Genomic DNA, 22,192 nt, shown 5'->3' on the forward strand with positions numbered 1-22,192 from the left:
AACATGGCGGCCTCTGTTTCACCCCTACGCTCCTCCTTCAGGATTTGTACCCCGTTGAGCGCGCACTTTCACCGCTGCCGGGCCAAACCGCGGATGCGCAGGAAATTCGAGAGTCAGAGGAGACATGTCCACCAGTCGGCGACGAGGTAAAAGGCACTGCGTTGACGAAAACACTTGGTTATTATCGTTGGTTAACGCGGCGCTGCCTCGCAGGGATGCTCACGGTCAGCTCCGGGGGGCGGGGCCAAGGTCACATGACCGGTGATTGACAGCTGCTGGAAGCACTTGTAAACCCCAAAACGTGACATTTAAGTCCAGTTAAAATGTCAATTTTAACAAAACCAATCATATGAGTCACTGCCTTTTCATTGATTCGAGTTAACCCTTATTGAACGCTCTGTATTTGGTTGATGATGTTCGAGGACTAGCACCGGTCAACACCGTTTACAGCCGTTTAATCACCGTTAAATCAATGCTATTATGACTTATTATTATTATTTTATTGTTGCTGCAGTCCTTAAGACGAAATAACCTCTCCATTAAACGCTGCCACCCTGTAAAGCCTTTGTTCAGCAGACATTCTCGGTAAGAAACGAGAAACCTAACGTCAAAACGTCAGTGACGTTACCTGACGTCTGTTACGTCTTCAGTGTAAGAAACAAACTCTAATCTCAATTATGCTGTAAATAGCTGCCTTACTGGATCAGTTACAGCAATTTAGACACACACACACACACACACACACACACACACACACACACACACACACACACACACACACACACACACACACACACACACACACACACACACACACACACACACACTATATATAATGTGTGTATGTATATGTAGAGAGAGAGAGACAGGGAATACACTATATTCTATATATAGTGTAGTCTATATACACTATATATAGTGTATTACATATATTTTCATATATATATGTATATGTACTCATAGATAGATAGATAGATAGATAGATAGATAGATATGTGTTACTGATGTGTTTCTGATTGGTGACCTTTCTTTTAATTTTGTGTGCAGCCAATACAAAATAAAATAGCGATTAATATCTGAAATTGCTACTATAGGCTGTAATAGTATTATCATCATATTGTAAAACAAAATAGAAAAAAAAACCCAACGAAACAAAAAGAAAAGAAACCCCCCCACAATTGTACATAATTCACTTTATTTATTTTCATACAGGGAGGATCAAGCAGATCCTCATTTTAGTTGGTGCTCTCCTACAGAAATCCTAAGTGGCAGTAGCAATGCCGTTTATTTTCTCAAAGCTTGTGCACAAGGCTTTGTAGTGCACACAAAATTAGAAGAAAATTAAGTCGTCAATCAGAAACTCAGGGCCTCTGTGCCATCCCAATTGGAAGTGATCTTTAATTAAGCCCTATTTAAGCATGAGCATAAGTTATCAAGGCAGATTGGGAACACTTAAATTGCAAGGGAATTTTGTTAGTAGAAGATTGTAACAAGGTTCTTCATATGGATCAAATCATCAACACTATCATAACACTGAAATTCCAATTTGGTTAACTGGATAGCCAGGTAAAACTGTAAATGCTGTTGTCAACTACAAGAAGCACCCGTGTTGTGATAAGCACACCTCTATGCAGACAAGTAACATAAGACCATGCATTCACTAACAAACTGAGTGACCATCAAGAGATGAACACACTTTGGGTTTTTGGTACCTATATCCCTGATATCTTTGAGAAGCAACTCTTACAAATTGAAGACTTACAAGAAGTAATTAGATCTCATTTATTTCGATTTATTTAAAGATGGTAACTGCTGTTACCAAAGTGCGGAGCCCCTGAATTTTGCCTGTGGTCCTTCAGGGGTCGGTACCAAACAAGACGAGAAGGTTCATTGTCAGTGTTACTCAGCTAATGATAACTTTTCTGTAACTCATTTATCTGTTTGTTTGAGATCATATATTCAGTCTTTGCTTTGGTCTGATTAATGATTTCATATCTTTTAAATGAATGTCTCTGAAGGCATGCTGCTGTGGTGATTTCTGGAACAGAGTTGGCTCGTCAGCTCCACAGAGAGATCCAGCGCGATGTGGAGGATCTGGTAGCTCAGGGGAACATGAGACCCCACCTGGGAGTGGTCTTAGTCGGAGATGACCCAGCCAGTCGTACCTACGTTAGGAACAAGACTCGAGCAGCCAACATCCTAGGTCAGACAAGCACAGTGTGTGACTTCCTGAACACACTCATATGATGTGTAATCCTGATATACAAACTTAATCAAATATATTTATTATTTCTAATCATGGGCATTCAGATACACATTCATAGTCCGTGGGCCAGAGCCCAAAATTTCACTGGTCAGCACCACTCAAGGTGACTAAACTTGCTTATGATTTTTGAAAAGATCCATGTCTGTAGATGATATTTTGGTATGATAACCCTTCCTGAGTGGCAGCTGTATCATAGTTATCATGAAGTAGTAATTGTCCTTGGTATCATTTTAAAAGGAATTTTTAAGCATTCATTCAAACTAAGATGTGAATCTTTCTGACCAACATAGAGGTCCCTGCAGCTTTTTAAACTAGAAACAACACACATTTTTACACAATTTTCGCCTAAATGATATACTATCTTTTATCCCTGTGTCATCTAGGAACAACAGAGACACAAATACAAAAACTGGAATACTCACAGGACCATAAGGATTCAGGAAATCTATAATATACCCATACTATATCATTGTTACAGGTCATTGTGAGCCTTAAACTAGAAGAGCATCATTAGGCTCCTATGAAACTATAAAAGCCACTAGGCTAATGTCACAAACTGGTCTTTATCATGCAAATACAGGATTATAAAGGACACCACAATGAGATGAGGAACCAGATTAGTTTTATAAACAAGCATCTAAAATATAATTTTCTGAAGGGGGTGGGTAACTTCATGAGTTTGGTCACCTTGAGTGGTACTGATATCTGGTCTGGCCCATGGACTATCATAAACACATTTTTGCAACACTACTAATGTTGTGTTATGTCATACCAGACTGATATATTTTGAATATTGTTGTATGGGATGTTCCGGGTTGTTCAGGTATATCCAGTGACACAGTGGTGCGACCCAGCTCCGTGTCCCAGGAGGAGTTGCTGGAGCTGATTGACAAGATGAACCGTGACTGGAGGGTTAGTGGCCTGCTGGTGCAGCTGCCGCTTCCAGGTAAACCAAGATAAACCAAGACACCCCTGGTGATGATGAGTCCATCAACGCATGTTAACTGATGTTTACAGTCACCTCACACAGATCTGGTGCAGACAGCAATGATGTAGTTCTGCTTAAATGACGGGTCTTCTAAAGCTAAACAATTTAGGACTGAATGTTTGATCAAAACATTTCAAATTACTGAAGCTCCAAAACATTTCTTAAAACCATTATTCGTGTACTCAAGATTGCTGCTGGAGCCACAGATCCAACTTAAATCAGCTGGCCATCCACCTTCTGAATTGCACACAGTAAAGTAAGAAAAAGACTCCAGGTGCAGAGTTGGTGCACTTTTAAGAGAGAAATACAACCAAGTGTTGAACAAATCTGAATAGCTGCAGATGTTTTAATTTGAACAGTAGTGAACACGCTTCTTGCCATCTTCATTGAAACTAGTTGTTTGCATCAAATTCAAAATCAGCCTTATTCTTTCAAAAATCTTTACAAAATATTTCCACATTTATTACGTCTTCAATTGACGCTATAAAGCTTGACACAGAGAAAATTATCTTTTTTTTGTATGAAAAGTGTTTATTACATTGAAATTAAAAACACTTTTTTTCTTTTACAATTTGTCCTTAATATATTATATATTATTATATATATATACACTAGGTAGCCTACTTGCTTTTGAAAATCTTTTTAATTATACAAAACTATTTGCTTTGCAAATGTTTTGATTTGGTCGGTGTTGTAGACAATCCATCCATAAAATATCTTATACTAAAGGGTTAAATGTAGTGTTAAACAGTTTGTGAATTTAAAATTTTACCTAGAAACCAAACTTATTTTCAAAAGGGTTTTACTGAACAGATCTCCATACTGTATGTAGATTTTAGCTAATGTTGAAGGTAGTAATCAATAATTTTATAATAACTAATGTAACTGAGCATCAGTTCTCGTCTCTTTCCTCTCCAGAGCACATTAATGAGCGTGCAGTCTGCAACGCCATCGCTCCAGAGAAGGATGTTGATGGCTTCCATATTGTGAACATTGGGAAGCTGTGCCTGGACCAGAGATCCATGGTACCGGCGACACCTTCAGCTGTCTGGGAGATGATCAAAAGAGCAGGTAAACCAACAAACGTTCTTCTTTTATCTTTACAGTTGCTGCAAACGCGTCAATTCCTAGAGGGCTTTACAAATCAGTCAACTAAAAGCAAAGGTTTTTGGTAGTACAAATGACCACTTATCTCTCAACACTGCTTATTAGATGCAACTTCAGTTCTGCAACTCATTCTGTAAATGCTGAATTCAACACATATTCCTTGTCTGTATTTTTCCACTCTAAACTCTGCCCACTGTGCCATTGTGCTGGACCAGAAACACATTCTCTTGACCAATAAAAAAAGGACAAATCAATAACTTGTAGAGAAGAACATGTAATAGTATGCACTTTTTAAAAAGCTACTCTCAAAATCCCTTAATACTGTAGTGTATTGTTAAATATAAGAAAACTAATAGTGAACTGCACTGAAATTATAAAGTACAGATGTTGTAGTTAAAAGGACCACAAGAGGGCAGAGACGGACCTTAACTTCATTTTGAGTTGTTATGTGGAATCAGGCTTTCTAATGACCATGTTATTCTCTGATAATGAGTAGGATTAGTTTTTTTTTCTCTTTTTCTTTTTGCACTTCCCTTCCTTGCTTAATGTTTAAGCTTCTTAGGAAGCGCTGTACTGTGGCTTCGGGGTATAAGTTGGGTTGTTGAGGGAGCGGCATAAAAAAATCTGTCTGAATTACTGGGGTGTTTCAAATGCTCCTAATTGAGTAAGTGCACTTCTCGGACTAGTGTGAGCACAGACCACAAAAAAAGGAACACCAATCAAAGGCAGGGGGATGAATCACAATCCACATTAATTTTTTAAAATTATTTATTTAATTAATTATAAGAGTTTTTGTGTGTCTGTGTGTGTGGGGTCATACTGTGGAGTGGGTTGAGGGAGGAACACAACCAGTCTCCCAATATATTCCTTTAAATCAACCCATAAGGAACTGGTCTTCAAACAGAATATAAAACAATGAGGGGTACTAATCATCATGGGCTGTAGATTTGGTAATATTATAGCTATTAATTGTAATTTAATATGTGTATATATGTGTGTGTGTATGTATACTGTATATGTATGTATGTTTAGATATATGTATACACACCGAGTAAATGGATAGTATAGTATTACAAAAACAAAATATATATATTTATAATTTTGATGTTATGTTGCTATTATCAGGATAATTATCACTGCATAGGTCAAATCAACACGACAGAGTAATTTTACAGTTAATTTTCCTTTTAACATGCTCCAGACTCAGAGCATGGTTTGATTTATGACTCACGCCGCTGCTAATCTCCCTGCGTCACTGAGATGTTTGCACTCATTGCTTCAAACGTGCAGGATTTCCTGGGTTCCTCTGAAAGGCATTTTGCTTTTACCTGCAGCCATCCTCTTTGGCAGCGACTGTAATGGATTTCAGGCTAACTAGTAAAGAAACAGCCAGATCTGTCAGAGAATACAATTAAAAACTAAAGTAGGCAGTATACAGGTCCACATGATGTGAACCAAAGTCACTGCTGGCCAGGTGGAGGCAGAGCGGTCACTAACAATATCCACAAGCAGATGTTTGTTGAGGCTTTAGGGACTGATAAAGTAAGTAATTCAGAACAAAGACAGTATACAGTTTTTCCCAGCCATATCAGTTTTTTTTCTTTTTAAATACCTAAATCGTGCTATGGGTGTAAACACACACATTGTTTTGCTGAATAACCTACTTGCATTGAAGCTGCACTAACTCTTGATCTCATACTCAGAATCACCCTGAAGCAACCAAACAACCCCAAACTTTAAACATCTACCACTTTTGACAGTAAAACAACCCCCTGTCCTCCAGATAGTCCAAATCTCTACACCACAAAGTCCACAAACCTTTCAAAATGTTAGAAAGTCAATACAAGTTAGACAAGCTTTAATGTTCATCCCTGTTGCCTTTTCACTTACTCACCTTTAATTGGGGTGACATTTGCCGGCATCTTGCTAGATGTTTTCTTTCACATTTTTTCTGACTTACAGGATGAGATGTCATCAGTCTCTTAGAAGAATTTTAAGATGTCTGCCAGTCTTAAAAGTCTTCTCAAACTGTAAATAATGTCTATCAGAGAGGATTCTTGGAAGGCTCAAGGATGAGATAAAGCTTCAACCATTTACATACCAATATGTCAGTCATCTATTCTTCTTCTCTTCTGGAATTTTGTCTCATTTTAACAAGGTGTGGTAATGATGAGACCTTTTACTGATAATAATACTAATACTTACAATGCCTCAGACCATTTTGGTTATACTTTCGTTAACCCCCAGTAGTTTGTGTTCATTTAACAATGTTTCATATTGCATGCACAAACAAGGATAATTTGTTAAAAATCAAATATATCCTAAAAATGTGTTTTGCAGGCATTGACACTGTGGGAAAGAATGTCTTGGTCGCTGGTCGCTCCAAGAATGTTGGAATGCCGATTGCAATGTTACTGCACACTGATCGCAACCATGAGCGCCCCGGCGGTAAGGAAACTTGTGCACATTTGTGTGTGTGTGTGTGTGTGTGTGTGTGTGTGTGTGTTTACAGAAGCAACCAGAAGTTTAGCAAAGGTTGAAAACTTTTTTTTTTCTCTGTCTGACATCAAATTTGAGGGAAACCTTTCTTTGCAATTAATTTGGTGTTTTTTTTGTAATTTGTTTGCCTATATCTTGAGATGTGGATCCTATATATCCCAATAACTTATTTTCTTATGATGCTGTTTATTTTTTGAAGTGCAGCAGTGTCTTTTCTGCAGCAAGGTTGACTCACAGCCTTCATACTTTTTGGTTTGGATACTAAAGCCTTCAAGCAACTTTTTTTTTTTTTTTCCAATTGTGGTTTCATCAAACCACAGGACATTTCTCCAAATATGAAAGTCTTTGTCCCTTTAGGCTACTGCAAACTGTTATCTTTCTTTTTTTTTCATGGTGGTTTTAGAGCAACAGCTTTCTCTTGCTGCAGGGCCTTTCATTTTGGTACAGGATGGTGCCAGCCAGAGTATTTACAAGTTGTTGTTCTAGGGTTTATATACACATTTTACACCACCTTGTTGGAGGGTAGTAATGGATGTGGAACAGAGGTGAAGTGTCTGCAAACTCTGTACAGATGATGAATCAGTCTCAGACAGCGACAGTGACAGGTGGATCATCTGTCAGCAGCCCATTGTCAGTAAAAAAAGCAAAAGCGGAAACCGGCTCCCCGGCTTTCCCAAGCTGAAGCCGGGCCGGCGTATCCCTTCTATCGCACGGTAGCACCCCAAAAGTGAGCAGCGCTGTGGAGACCGAGGCCGGCATTTCTGTGTGTCTCCCACAGGAATAACCAGGTAGAAACTTTGTGTTAGTGAGAGACTTGTGTGAGAATCTAACTGACCTGAAAGCAGAAACTTTCCTCATCTTTACTGTCATTCATGAAGAAAAGAAAAGTTAAGGTGTCTTTGTAAATGTAAACTTCTACTTGCAACTGTATCTATGTTATCTTGGTGAGTCAGGACTGTAATATTCTTGGCGTGCATTAAGATGAATATGACATTGCACCATCTTGACTTACCCTGACGGATATTTGATGCTTAGCCCTTTTGTCAGGACATGAACAATAAATGGAGGCTTTAATGACTCCTTACCTTTTTAATCAAACAAAAATTGCTGATGCACATCCTGCTGGAAAGGAATAATAATAATAATAAAAAGAAAAAAACCTGGGAGTGAAAGGAAGGGATAGGGTGAAACCTCTGGCTCTGTGCCCACTGGGAGACGGAACAACTCCTTTTAAGTGCAGAGGAAGAAAGACCAGAGGGCCTCAGTAGGCTTCGCCTTTTTAGATTAAGCAACACAATATGCGTTACATCCCAAAGTACAACAGTACCACACAGTCACCAGGAGGAAATTCACTAGTCCTTGCTGAACGCTGCTTAAGGCCGTGTCATGGACTTTGAACGCTTTGCTTGAGGAAAGTGTGTAATTTTCTGCTTGCCTGTGGCTGTCTCTACTGGTGTGCATATTAAAGAGGTCAAGTGAGAGCTTAAAATGTCTGTCAGCGCGAAGGAGAGAAGATAGAACCTGTTTTAAAACAAATGTCACGCATGAGCATGCAGCTTCCATCATTAGGCCATCACATTTAAATGATGAGCTCTCAAAAGTTTTCATAACTACTTCAAAGCTGTCATTTATTTATTTATTTATCTGTTCAAAATACTCGCCTTGTTTTATATCTACAGCATCACAAATTCAAAAGGATCTTGCTTAGAACCTTCAAAAAATATATTTCCTAACCTGGCCTCTGTCAAAGCCTGAATCAAGTGTCAGAGATGCAACGTTATTATTATGACATTTGACTCAGTTGTCAGTTACATATCAGTATTATCGTACCATTACTGGATAATAGTATCTGGTAACACCTAATCTCTGTAAGAACTTGTATTACCTGACACAGCCCTTTTTAAAAGAGGCAGCAAGTAAAATTCCAGCAACTTCTGAGCAGCTGGTGTACCCGCCTTCATGGCTCTCCCAGCCTTTGTAGCTCTGTCAGGTTTAACAAATACCCTGACACCCGGTGTGGGTGTTTTGATGATAACTGGAGACTACGTTTAGAAATGCACGTGCCTTTAGAAAATATTAAAAAAAACTGCAGAAAAGAGTTATAAATAGCAAGTCCAACCACATATGGTATACGTAGATATAAAATTCATCTTTCTTTTCTTTTGAATCTATCTATTTCCCACAATTCTCAGTTGCACAGTGGGAGAGAAAAACGTCATATTTTGTAAAACTCATTTTATTGATATTTAGTTTTTATGTCTAATGAAAGTTCTGGTTTTATTTGAATTTTTCATTTTTTTTAACCTTTTTATTTACTCACAGTACAGCACTTTGATCCACTGTAGCACTTTAAAGTGCTTTATAAATAAAGTTGCTATGGTATAGTAAAACATGAACAGTGAAAGTAGGATAAAATACCACTATGGATCAGCACTGGGAAAGTTAGTTGCAATGCCTAAAACATTACTCATGAACATTTTAAATAGACAGCTTATACTTTTACCTGGCCACTAAATGCATTTGTTATTCAGCACAGCTTTTTCACAGGTGTATTAAACACCTGCAAATGGCAGTGTCTTGTGTAAATAACGCATGTAGAATTACAAAATAGGATTTTTACAGTTGATCTTCAAGGTCGTCCTACAATTTAGAGGAATTTACTGGAGCTCGTCCAGGTAGCTTTGTCTCCCACGACAATATAAGTCTGTCTGTAACGCACTATTATCTGTCCACACCCAGTGAATATAGCCAAGAGGTAACACCCAAACATACATTGTACTATAAATACAGTGCTGTGCAAAAGTCTCATGCACTCCTAGTCTGTTGTTTAGTCATCCATATTTATTATCTTTTCTGTTTCTTTATTAAGATACAAAAGGAATATACTTAGACAATAGTAGAACTACACAGATATTTTTCAATAATCGATACGATCCATGATAAAAACCCATTTCTAAAGAACTATTGAAAATATGTGCACAAAATAAAACCACGACAAAATGACTCCAGTCAAAGTGGCCTTCATCAGAATCTCTCCCACACAGACGGCAGTAGGTCCAGAAGTATTTCGGCAGTCACGTAGTTTTTACGATTTTGCCTTCATACATCACCACAATGGAATATAGATAAAGCAAGTATTATGTGAGCAACTTGAGGGGTTTTAATCTTCAAATATGGCTTTTACTATTGGGGAATTACAATAATTAAAAAAAAAAAAGTACCTCAATCTTCAGAGGAAGTCTGTGATTTATGTCCCCAAAACACTAGTGATACAAGTACCCACACAGACGTTTTTACAGGTATGCGACCGACAGGTTTGATGTGTCTCGACTTGTCTTTCCTGCCGACCCATTCTTGTCTTCCCAGAGTGGAATGATCCTTTTTATCCTGTTTCACACTTCTGTTACTTGTCATTCGTAACACTCGCAGATGTCCGCCAACATCTTGCACAATGTGGCCACAGTTCCTTAAATGATATTAAAAAGCTAAAAAACAAAGTCTTTAACTGACTTAAACTCAGATTCAAATTGTCTTGAAAATTTGCATATGACAGTATTAGTAATAATAAAATAAAATATCATCTGCTCTATTGGAAAAAGTAACCTCCAATCCTTCAAGAGAGAAAAGTTGTTTTTTAAACCCCTAGGGTAGTTATGTAATTAGAAAGCTGGCAGACGAGTGATGGGCATTGGATTTCAGTCCACTGAATTCCTTAGAATCAGATAATTTAAAAAAAAAAGTTCTACATTTTTTCTCACTGAATCATTCAGTATGTGATATCGAGCTCCACCTGCATATAGAACTCATTGAACTTAAATGTTTTTGATTCAGCTCACGATTCCCTGCAGTTCTGCTGCTTTGACAAACGCACCTGGTTCCACCTACAAACCTTCACATTTATGAAGACTGAAAATGAACACTGAGAAAACAATTGACACTAGTTTTAACTGGTCTACAGTTTGATATTGGTCAACAGACTATCACTACGGACACATGAAAATCAACATGATCAGTGAACAGATCACTGATCTGCACTTACAGGACTGTCTCAGAAAATTTGAATATTGTGATAAAGTTCTTTATTTTCTGTAATGCAATTTAAAAAAACAAAAATGTCATACATTCTGGATTTATTACAAATCAACTGAAATATTGCAAGCCTTTTATTATTTTAATATTGCTGATTATGGCTTACAGTTTAAGATGAAGATTCCCAGAATATTCAGATTTTTTGAGATTGGATATTTGAGTTTTCTGTAAGCCATGATCAGCAATATTAAAATAATAGAAGGCTTGCAATATTTCAGTTGATTTGTAATGAATCCAGAATGTATGACATTTTTGCATTACAGAAAATAAAGGACTTTATCACAATATTCTAATTTTCTGAGACAGTCCTGTAGACTCTCTACTCTTCCTTGCATTACAGGCTTATCCAAATTCAGTAAAACAGCAGGTGTGTATTTATGTTTATATGACTATGTACAGATAGTCTCATCTTCCAACTACATTAGGCCTTAGCCCGGGGGACGTAGGGATAGATTCAGTCGGTGAGTAAATCAGTGAGTGATTCACTGAAGTCGTTGGTTTGCAGGGAAGAGGTCACATTCATTTACAGTAGCAGCGTTTGCTCTCTCTGCCTCGTTCACAGGGGAGCTCAGCTGAACTGTGAAATTAACTGATCGTTTCGGGAGGTGATTCAGTCGAGAATGCCTCCCTAAAAGAGTTAATTCTTTGAAATTAACTGTTTACAACTGACACAACACTACAGTAAAGGGAAATGGAATTACAGCTTACTGATCACCAGCTTCAAGACAGTTAGAAGTAAGTGAATGCAATTCTAATGACATGGGTTGAAAATAATGAGTTTTTGTGTTAGCTGATTCTGGTTCCTAAACTTGGTACAGTTTTAAACTTGGTACAGTTTTAAACTTGGTACAGTTTTAAACTTGGTACAGTGGGCATCAAACCAGTGGAATGTGGAGCACTGACCCACCAGGAGCAGAAAGGGAGCTATGCTGCTCTTTAGGGACACTGGCTTTGTATTTAACCCTTGTGCTGTCTTTGGGTCAAAGGAGGGTGAAGGGAGAAGAGAAGGAATGAAAGAAGGGAGAAAAGATGGAAGGAAGGAAAGAAGGAAGTAAGGAAGAAAGGAGAAAAGAAGGAAAGAAGGAAGGAAGTAGGAAAGGGAGGAAGGAAGGGAGAAAAGATGGAAGGGAGGAAAGAAGGGAGAAAAGATGGAAGGGAGGAAAGAAGGGAGAAAAGATAGAAGGAAGGGAGAAAGGAGAAAAGAAGGAAAGAAGGAAGGAAGGAAGTAGGAAAGGGAGTAAGGAAGGTAGAAAAGATGGAAGGGAGGAAAGAAGGGAGAAAAGATGGAAGGAAGGGAGAAAGTAGAAAAGAGGGAAAGAAGGAAGGAAGTAGGAAAGGGAGTAAGGAAAGAAGGGAGAAAGGAGAAAAGAAGGAAAGAAGGAAGGAAGTAGGAAAGGGAGTAAGGAAGGGAGAAAAGATGGAAGGGAGGAAAGAAGGGAAAAGGATGGAAGGGAGAAAGGAGAAAAGAGGGAAAGAAGGAAGGAAGTAGGAAAGGGAGTAAGGAAAGAAGGGAGAAAGGAGAAAAGAAGGAAGGGAGTATAGAAGGGAGGAAAGAAGGGAGAAAAGATGGAAGGAAGGGAGAAAGGAAGGAAAGAAAGAAGGGAGGGAAGAAGGAAGGAATGTAAAAAATAAGGAAAGAAGGAAGGAAAAGCTAAGAAGGTAATAAAGGAACGAATCACGAAAGGGAGGTAGGAAGAAAAAGGAGTAAAGGAGGAAAAGAGGAAAGGAAGAAGGAAGGAGAGAGCATGGCAGGAGGAAAGAAGGATAGAAGAATTGGGTGTTAATACTGTCCTCCCCCAAATACTAGTGTGTAAACTGCTAGACCTGGGTTGGCCCATGGCTTTACATTGAAGACCCTGTCAGGATGCACACAGAGAGTTGGTTCCCACAACTCTCATACCCCTTTTCCACCTAATCGGTTCCAGGGCTGGTTCTGGGCCGGTGCTGATTTTGAGACTGCCACCTGGGATGAGATGAGCGGCTGTGAGTGTGTTGAAGGGACAACAGCCTACTCCTGAACACATCGAAGTCAAAGGAGTTAGTCAGTGTTTTCAGACAGGTAAAATCAGACATTCAGCCCATAATGATCAGCAGGGACTGCGTGGAGAGAGTTACAGACCTGACCAGGGGTGTGAACTCCACATTACTGGTAAGGAAGGCACAGCAGAGGCTGCTGGTGTCTGTCCACTGCACTTCCAGCTGCACTCTGGCACAAAAGAAAGCTTCAGAGAGTCATCAATACTGCTGAGGAAAATACTGGGTGTCATTTCCCCACGCTGGAGGATCTACACAGGTCATGCTGCCTCAAGAAAGTCCATTAAATCATAAAGGACATATCGCAGTTGAATTCTTACCATCAGGTTGACGGTACAGAGTCATCAAAACAAAGACAACAGACTCAAAAGTAGTTTCTATCCCATAGCTGTACAAACTTTTAAAACTACAACAACTGGTCAAAAAGAAAAAAAAAACAGGAGACTGTAAAGGAGGGGTCTTTTTGTGAAGAAGTATAAAAGATAATAATGAGAATAATGATCATAGAGGGTCTTGGTATTAGGTAAAGCCGGGCATAGACTGTGCGATTATTGGCTCGTTTTGAGACGATTTTCCAGTCGTGCGTCTATTTTTTCGATCGGGCCAGATTTCGACCCAATCGTTGCTCGTGCCTCGTGCAGTATACGGTAACGACGAGAGATTAACACCTCACGACGAGCTTTCGATCACGAATCTTGTGCTCGCAAGAAAATCAAACGTGTTTGAAATCCTGGTCGCTCCTCGTGAAGGAATCGCACAGTTGAAGCAGCTACGACCCGATTGGACTCATCCTTTCACAGAGAGCATGCGCAATCTCTGATGTCACGTCAAAAACTATTATTTGTAGTTTAAAGTTTTGCAAATTCACATTACAAATCATGTTTTAATAGCAGAAAAAAAAGACTGCATTTCCCATGTCTGCCCAGCCAATTCCTTGTCCAATCACGGCGTTGTCTAATCTTTTTTCATTTATCGCCACACAGAACGGCACAAATTGCTAAAGGCTGATTTATGGTTCTGCGTTAAACCAACGCAGCGTACGGGGCCCGTCGCCGCGTACCCTATGCCGTAGGCCCTGCGTTGGTGTAGCGCGGGACCATAAATCAGCCTTTAGTGTGCGCTCTGAGCTGTTCTGAACACAAAGAAGTGTTCATTTTGCTGGGACGCCGGGCCCCCCCCGCCGAGACACAACTTTTGCGGTATGCGTTCATTGTTGTGTCTAAAAATGATGCGCAGTGCCCACCCAATCAGAAATGGTACAGATATTTTGTGATTTATATATATATATATATATACCGTATATATATATATATATATATATATATATATATATATATATATATATATATATAAAAAATTAATTATAAAAAAATAAAGGATCCCCATAACCTTTGATCGGATGGGAAGGTCGCACGTTTGGGTGGGCACAGCCCACCCCTGCCCCAAAACCGGCCTCGAGTTACCAGTACACAGAAGTCCGACGGGAGGATTATGATCGTATAGTGTGAGCAGACGGGTCGCATCCGAGCATCGGCTCGTACAGTGTGAGACCATAAATCGTGGGCTGTGAACTTTTGAACTCAGTGATCTAGTCGTGCAGTGTGAGATGGGTCAGTCTCATACAATTAAAAATATCGCACAGTGTATGCCCAGCTTAACCTCTAACAACCAACAGCATAAGCATTTTTTCACTTTACCATTATTTATTTTGTGTTGCTAAGTACATTTCCCTGGAAGATCCACCTTTATCAGCAATAACTTGATGTTGTTCCCTCCTTGATTTTATCAGTCTTTCACATGATCCACCCATCATTCCCTCATTCCTACGAGGGTTACTGAGCTCTGTTGCTGCCTGTCCCAGCTCTGTAAACGTGAAAGACAGGGGTAAATCCTGCATGTCACCAGGTTCGTCGCAGGGTCACATATACACAAACAACCACGTACGCCCACACAGAATCACCAGTTAACCTGATAAGGATGTTTTTGGACTGCGTGGGGAAGCCGGAGTACCCTGAGAAAACCCACAAAAGCACATGGAGAACATATAAACTCCACGCAGAAAGACCCCAGCCAGGCCCGGCAGTCAAACCAGGAGCTGTCTTGCTGCGGTGACCAAACTACCAAGCTCCGTTCCACCCCTCTCACATCATTGCAACATTGTTCTGTTCAATGACAATTAAAGGGGACCTATTATGAAAAACACGTTTTCTCTTGCTTTAACATATATAAAGTGGCCCCCCCTTCAGCCTGACAACTCAGAAAAGGAGGAAAGCAACCAAATTCTGCAGTGTCTGTACAGCCGCCCGGATGAGCCGTCCAGTGTGATGTGACTTCTACGAGCCGTTCAGATTCTGCTCCCGTTGTGACTCACGACGGGAGCGATTTCCATAGGTCGGCCTCCGATGCGTGAACCACGCCCACAACTAACTCTAGCTGGAACAAGAACTCCGCCATTGTTTGGAAGCGGTGTATCGTGTGTTCTAACCACTTCACCTCGGGCTGTTTCAACAACGAGGGACAGTAAAAATTTGGTTTTGCATCGACACTTACCCTCATAAAAGGATCAGTACCAACATTACGGACCCAGCAACTGCACACGAGTCAGCGGTAAGTGACGTTAATTTTTTATGTTATTTAATATTTGTTTCCGGTGTTACTCGTTAGGTATCACCAGAGCTCTATTAGTAATACATTTTTTTCTGTCGACGGTTTCAGATCTTCCAAGCAATGCACCTGAAGCTGTTCAACGAGACCTTCAGAAGACGCACGGCCCTTCCTTGAGCCAGCAATAGTGCATACATGTTATTTATATACAACTTGGTGTATATAAACAGTGTATATAAGTAGTGTATATGGTGTATATAATGTGTACAAATGTTATTTTATTTGTTTTAACAATAAAGTTGCCATTTGTGAACATTCAGTGTTGTGATTTCTTTACAGTTAACATGATTCATTTGTCTTGTAACATAAGAAATGAAATGATGAGGAATCGGAGTTAAAGAACTGTGGTGTACCTGTTTAGAATTCAACTAAATCTTCCTGTGTGAATTAGTGTGAAGACGAGGTGACCCGTTCCCCCTTCAGGTAACTAAAGGCTGATTTATGATTCCGCGTTACACCAACGCAGAGCCTACGGTGTAGGGTACGCGTCGATTTAACGCAGAAGCGTAATTCAGGCTTAAGATCCCAGGGAGTCGTTTACACCGTGTAACTGCATGCGAGCGTCTGACTATTGCGTCGAGCTGCGTGACATCGGACGCTCTCTGTCCACACTGAAACCGTTAAACTCGCGGCCAGTTAGGACAGTCCAATAGAAAATAAAGGAATGGAATTGATTTTGTCGCTGACGCTCGCTCGCATCGCATGGGACACGCTTTAATAGTGTACGCAGCCGCTGCTCTTCTGCCCGGAGCGAGGCTTTGTTCCCTCCCCTGCTACACGTCATTCAGGCAGCCAATCAGCACAGAGCCTCATTATCATAGCCTCCCCTCCCCTCAGAATCCCTCATAGAGAAGGAGGTTAGAAGTGGTAAAACTAGAGACATGGCCCACAGACTGAATTTCTCATTTCTGTAGAAAAAACAATCAACAGCTTGTTTTTAAGACATTCAAGGCCTGTTTAAAATATACATTAAATGCCATAATAGGTCACCTTTAAGGACATTCACTTATGGAAAGCTCTATGGGGGGTTAGGGTTAGTGGCTACAGAGGGCTTGAGTCTGGAGGATCCAGGTTCAAGCCCCAGAATGGAAACCAAGATGAACCACCTTGGGCCCCTGAGCAAGGCCTTAACCCTAATTGCTCCCTGTGTGTTTGTTCTCTCAGATGTAAGTTGCTTTGTATAAAAGTGTCTGCTAAATGACAGTATTATTATTATATAAGGTCCCCACAGAGGATTAATAAATATGAAGTAAAGTGTGAAAGCTGTAAAATGCTAGGTGCTTCTACTGAAATGCTGCATTTATTTTTCCACCAAGCACATTCACACACACACTTATAGGAGGATGAAATACTCCAGTATATGCAATTTTATCTCTTATAATTATTTTTTTTTACCATTCAGGTGATGCGACAGTGACCATCGCCCATAGATGTACACCGAGGGAACGTCTGAAAGAGCTGACGAGCCTGGCTGATATCATTATTGCAGCCGCAGGTAATTAAAGCCAGGACGGTTAAGTCCATCCACTCAATAACAGTTCAAGGTTTCAAAGTTTCAAAGTGACATTAGTTACAAAAGTAATTCATTTTGAAAGTAAAACAGATTGGGTCAGGTTGCAATCATTTTTTTGTTGTTGTTGCATCACCCCTGACGTCTTTAACCGTTATGCTCCCCCATCCCACAACCGATACCAAAGCCATGGCTCATTGCCGCACCAGGCCACGCCTGTGACGTTCCCACTAGGTACAATCACCATATTTCAATGGTTTACCTGCCAGCTCACCTGATGGATTTCTGTAGTGGTGAAAGTGACATGAATGCCTGCATGGTTCAAATAAGCAGCTATCTATCAATCAATGATAAACACAGCTGTCAAGACCCAGATTTTTTTCTATTAAAACTTTTATTACATCTCCTTTGGGTAATTGTAATTCTTTGTACATTGGTCTGGATCAGTCATCGCTGCGGCTTTTGCAGGCTGTACAAAATGCAGCAGCCTGCCTTCTGACAGGAAGAAAACAATGTGATCGTATCAGTCCTGCTCTGGCCTCCTTACACTGGCTCACCATCTGTTTCAGGGTCCACTTCAAACTTTTATTAGTTGTTTTTGTCTCAAAAGCTTGGCACCACCCTACTTGTCTGAGTAAAGTCTCATACTCCAGAAAGAGCTCTGAAGTCTGCTAACCAGCTGCTCCTGGATGTTCCCAGATCAAGACATAAAAACCGAGGATATAGAGCGCTCTGGGCGGCAGCTCCAGCACTCTGGACCAGTTTAGTTTTAATATTAGAACTACTAGCACACTTGAACATTTAAAGTCCTCATGAAAACACATTGATTTTTGTTGGCGTTTAGTCCCAGTTGATCCAATTGTCAGGGTCTTTTTTATCATTAAATACTGTTTTACTTTTTATGTTGTGATTTTAGCATTTCACTAGATAAGGTTCCTTGTTCTTAGCTTAATATTTATTATTGATATTTTTTGTTTTAATTGTGCAATTACACTGCACTTTGGTCAACTTCTTGTTTTAAATGTGCTAGAAATGAAATTTGACTTGTCATAAGTTAACAGTTAAACTTAATGCTTCAAGTTATTATTATTATTATTATTATTATTATTTAGTGAATGAATACATTGGATGACTTTTCCACCTATAAGTGAACTTTAAATTTAATCATTCATCAGTTTATCAGTTCAAGCTGCAAATGATTATATACACACTCACCAGTTACTTTATTAGGTACACCTGGTATACCTGATGCAGTTGTAAATATATATTACTCAACACTCACCACAGGTTAGTGTATATAATCTGTAATAGTCAATGTATCTATATTTTTCAGTAGAATTGTCCATTGCAGGACAAGCACAGTTGCAATTAGCACATTAGTTTAAACAAACATGAAGCTAATTTTATTTTAGAAGATGTGTTTAAGTGATTTTTAGGTTTATGTCAGGGGTCCTTTCTTAATGTTGCAACTGGCATAAAGGGATTTATCTAGTCTCTTTACCGTAAGATGGGGGAGAGATTACGAAAAAGCCTTACTAGTCCCTACTTGAAGAGATGTGGTTGGAATCGTTTCGGAAGTTTCTGTATATGGACCTGTTGCTCTTCCCGAACTGTGGTTTCAAATCACAACTTTAAACAAAACGGAGGAGAACAAAAGTGATATGAGGTGGCTGGAATGTGAGGCCATTCATCAACGTAAAAGACTATTTGGTAACACAACGCCATGGGGAGCGTCAAGTTGGCCTCTCGTTTGTGTGAGCTTCTTGTTAATGACGATAGCTTTGTGAGCTTTTCTTGTGATTTTAGTCTTTTTGTTTTTAAAGTGAGCAGCTCTGTGTAATAAAGCGAACACAAGCCATCCAGCCATTTTTAAATGGGTCTGGGATCAACATGGATGAATATAATTTGTGGATGAACACCAATATGATTAAACTGCTTGCGACAACAGTCTCAGAGGAATGGCGAAAGATTAACTGTCTTCTGACTGGCAGTTTTCACAATTAGAATGTGACAAAAAAAGAAAAAAAAGAAACCAAAAGCAGTCAGCTCCTTTTCTAAAAATGATCCTTGATTTGATCATTTAGGTGTTCCTGGCCTCATCACAGCTGACATGGTGAAAGAAGGAGCAGCAGTCATTGACGTGGGCATAAATCGCATCCAGGACCCGCAAACAGGGAAGATCCGGCTCATCGGTGACGTAGACTTTGAAGGTAGAATAAAATAATGAAAAGAAGAAAGATTAAAACGTTGACAACAGTTTCCTATGGAGACCAAGGGCCAATCCCAATACACCCCCTACTTTCTACCACTAGCCCTCCCTCACTACCACTACCCCTAAAAAAGAAGCCACATATTTTAGGGCACTTGAAATCTTCCCAGGGGCCTGTCCCAATACTCCCCCTACCATTACTTTCAGCACCACCCCTAAAATCAGGAATCTGAGAGCCAAAAGCTGTTTTAATTTCAGCTGTAGCGCTGTTAATATGCCACTTTATTAAGTTTTAATATTTTTCAGGCGTGAAAGTAACCGTTAAGATCCCCAACCTGGGCTCAGTTTATCCAAATAACGCCTGTTAAGAAATTTGATCTGATGTTTTCGGCGATGATAAAAGCCGCCGGCTCGGAGCAGCAGCAGCAGCTCACGTACAGACGTGATCACCAGGTCAACCTGCGCCGTCGTCCCGGGGAGAAACCTGCAGCTCTGTGGAGAATTACCGCTGCCTGAAATAAATCATTTAGGAAGATAAATGTTGGTTTAATAGATGAAATCTAACAGTTGTAGCTACGCCTGCTAAGAAATTAGCTCCGAAAAATTTCGGGATTTCTGCCTGCCGGCTTGGGAGCTGATTTATGGTTCCGCGTTAAATCGACGCAGAGCCTACGGCGTAGGGTACGGTGTACGGCGCGCGTCGCTGCGTAACCTACGCCGTAGGCTCTGCGTTGGTGTAACGCGGAACCATAAATCAGCCTTTATTCTGGCGAGGTTTGAAAAAGACTTCGCAACAACGGACAAACGAGTGATTACAGTATGTACATTCACTGAGTGAATATTATGAAAGTAAAATATATATTTCTCGCTAGAAATGTAATCAAAATGCATTTTTATGCAGAAACTAACTCAAAATATTGATTTTATTCACTAAAAAATAAAAAATGTCCGCCATGTTTTTTTTTTTTTGATTCAGTCCGAAAATGACGACGAAAAGCATTCTGGGAAATTTTTCTGGCCCTAGTTCACCTAGTGTGCATCCGAAAACCCTCGATCCGTAGGGACAGATTCATAGCCGCAACACTCGTTTTCTCCACTACCCCTAGGTGAAAAGAGGAATTGGGACACCACTACCCTCACGGGAACGCCCAAAATTTAGGGGAAAGCTAGGGGTAGTGGGAGTATTGGGAGAGGGCCCAAATTCCAGCCTGATGTTTGTTTGTTTATTTCATCAGATTCTTCTATAGAGTTCAGTTATCTCACATCTAATGAGGGTTGATACCAGTTTGTCCCAGCTCTCCTTGTAAATGAATCATCAATCAACTCAATTCATTTTTGTTTTCATCTTTTGTAGGAGTGAAGGAGAAGGCAAGTTTCATCACTCCTGTTCCTGGAGGTGTGGGCCCGATGACCGTGGCCATGCTGATGAAGAACACTGTGACTGCTGCCAGAAATGCGTTGATGCATTAAACACAGCAAGCGTTAGTTTGAATGAACATTGATGCAAACATTTGTCGAGCAAAACACATACAAATGCAGAAGTATTTGCCAAACATCTAACACACTTTTATTTAAATATTTATAACCTTCAAACCAGTTGATGGGTATGGCATTTATATTGTTTCATATTTAACTTATTTAATTCAGATTTCACTATTTAAGAATTTAGACTACTATTTTTTCTACCGATGCTGGTTTGGTTCATTTTAAGCATGATAAGTGGAAAAGAAGTCACGAGTAATAAAAGTAGTGTGTACCAGCACCACGGCGTGTTTCTTAAGGTTTTTGTTCTTTTCTGATTTCCTGAATTAATTTAATTTCATTTAATTTATTGATTCACTCCAGAAATGTGAAAACCACTGTATAACAACTTTAACTCTAGTATCTATATACAAATAGATACACATATACACACATGCATTCACACACATTTTGTACATACAAAATCCCTTGTAAATAAATGTATATAAATAAATGAATATATTTTAACTGAATGTACACACCTACTGTATACATACTGTACCCATATATATATATATATATATATATATATATATATATATATATATATATATATATGCATACACATAACAATACACATAACACACAAATTCTGTTTAACATGTCTGAAAAGGGGTATGAAGAAGTAAAACTTATTTAATCATACCGCTTCTCCAATACTCCTTTATTAGACTGATTCCAACTGGTTTTGAGTCTTATGAATTTATAAAAAATTAAAAAACAAACAGACATACAGTATCTACACATAAAGTAATGCAGATCTAATTTTAATGCTAAATTTTAGCATTGTAATGCTACATTTTTATGTTTTAAATTGACATCCAGATAGACGTTCAGGTCCAACACATTCACACCCACAGCCACATATACAGTGCACCCTGAGAGCACCCAGACAAGTTAAAAAACAAAAAAATCCAAGAAACACCTCCTAAAAGTGTACCGCCAAACTGGCGTCACTTTTGTCTTCTGCTACTATGACAGTGAGATAATCAGAACAATTGAAACATTCCCTTTGCAAAATCGAAGAATTCCCAAGGAACATGTCTTTGCTTGGATTGTAGTGGACAAGCCGGCAAAAAAAAAATGTTGCTCTACAACAAACGTCTAAGCATGTGTCACAGGAACTTACAACCTATAAAATGGTTAAACAAAACAAAGGGGAACAAAAGATTTCCTAAGCTGGGTAAAAACTTGATTGAGAAAAATAAAACATCAAAGCAGAGGTGGGGCTCGAGCTTGATTTCCTGACATAGAAAAATCCTGTAATTAATAAAAGCAGATATAAACACCTCCTGTAGTTAAAGA

General features: G+C 39.4%; 1 protein-coding gene across 1 annotated transcript; it reads left to right on the forward strand.

Annotated features, from left to right (window-relative positions):
* On the forward strand, positions 1-21,120 carry LOC133451133 (bifunctional methylenetetrahydrofolate dehydrogenase/cyclohydrolase 2, mitochondrial-like). Its single transcript, XM_061730079.1, has 8 exons — positions 1-146; positions 2,019-2,203; positions 3,090-3,212; positions 4,173-4,325; positions 6,702-6,809; positions 17,050-17,142; positions 19,242-19,367; positions 20,721-21,120. Exons 1-8 carry the CDS (start codon positions 4-6, stop codon positions 20,834-20,836), a joined length of 1,047 nt encoding a protein of 348 aa, XP_061586063.1. The 5' UTR covers positions 1-3; the 3' UTR covers positions 20,837-21,120.
* The last annotated feature ends 1,072 nt before the right edge of the window (positions 21,121-22,192 follow it).

Source organism: Cololabis saira, chromosome 9, assembly GCF_033807715.1.
Source record: "Cololabis saira isolate AMF1-May2022 chromosome 9, fColSai1.1, whole genome shotgun sequence".
Taxonomy (NCBI): Eukaryota; Metazoa; Chordata; class Actinopteri; order Beloniformes; family Belonidae; genus Cololabis; species Cololabis saira.

Excerpts from the sequence above, each read along its gene's own strand:
- LOC133451133 (XM_061730079.1), top strand. The coding sequence starts at position 4 with ATGGCGGCCTCTGTTTCACCCCTACGCTCCTCCTTCAGGATTTGTACC. Across the intron at positions 2,204-3,089 it reads TCGAGCAGCCAACATCCTAG|GTATATCCAGTGACACAGTG; the intron begins GTCAGACAAGCA and ends CGGGTTGTTCAG. Across the intron at positions 19,368-20,720 it reads CGGTGACGTAGACTTTGAAG|GAGTGAAGGAGAAGGCAAGT; the intron begins GTAGAATAAAAT and ends CATCTTTTGTAG.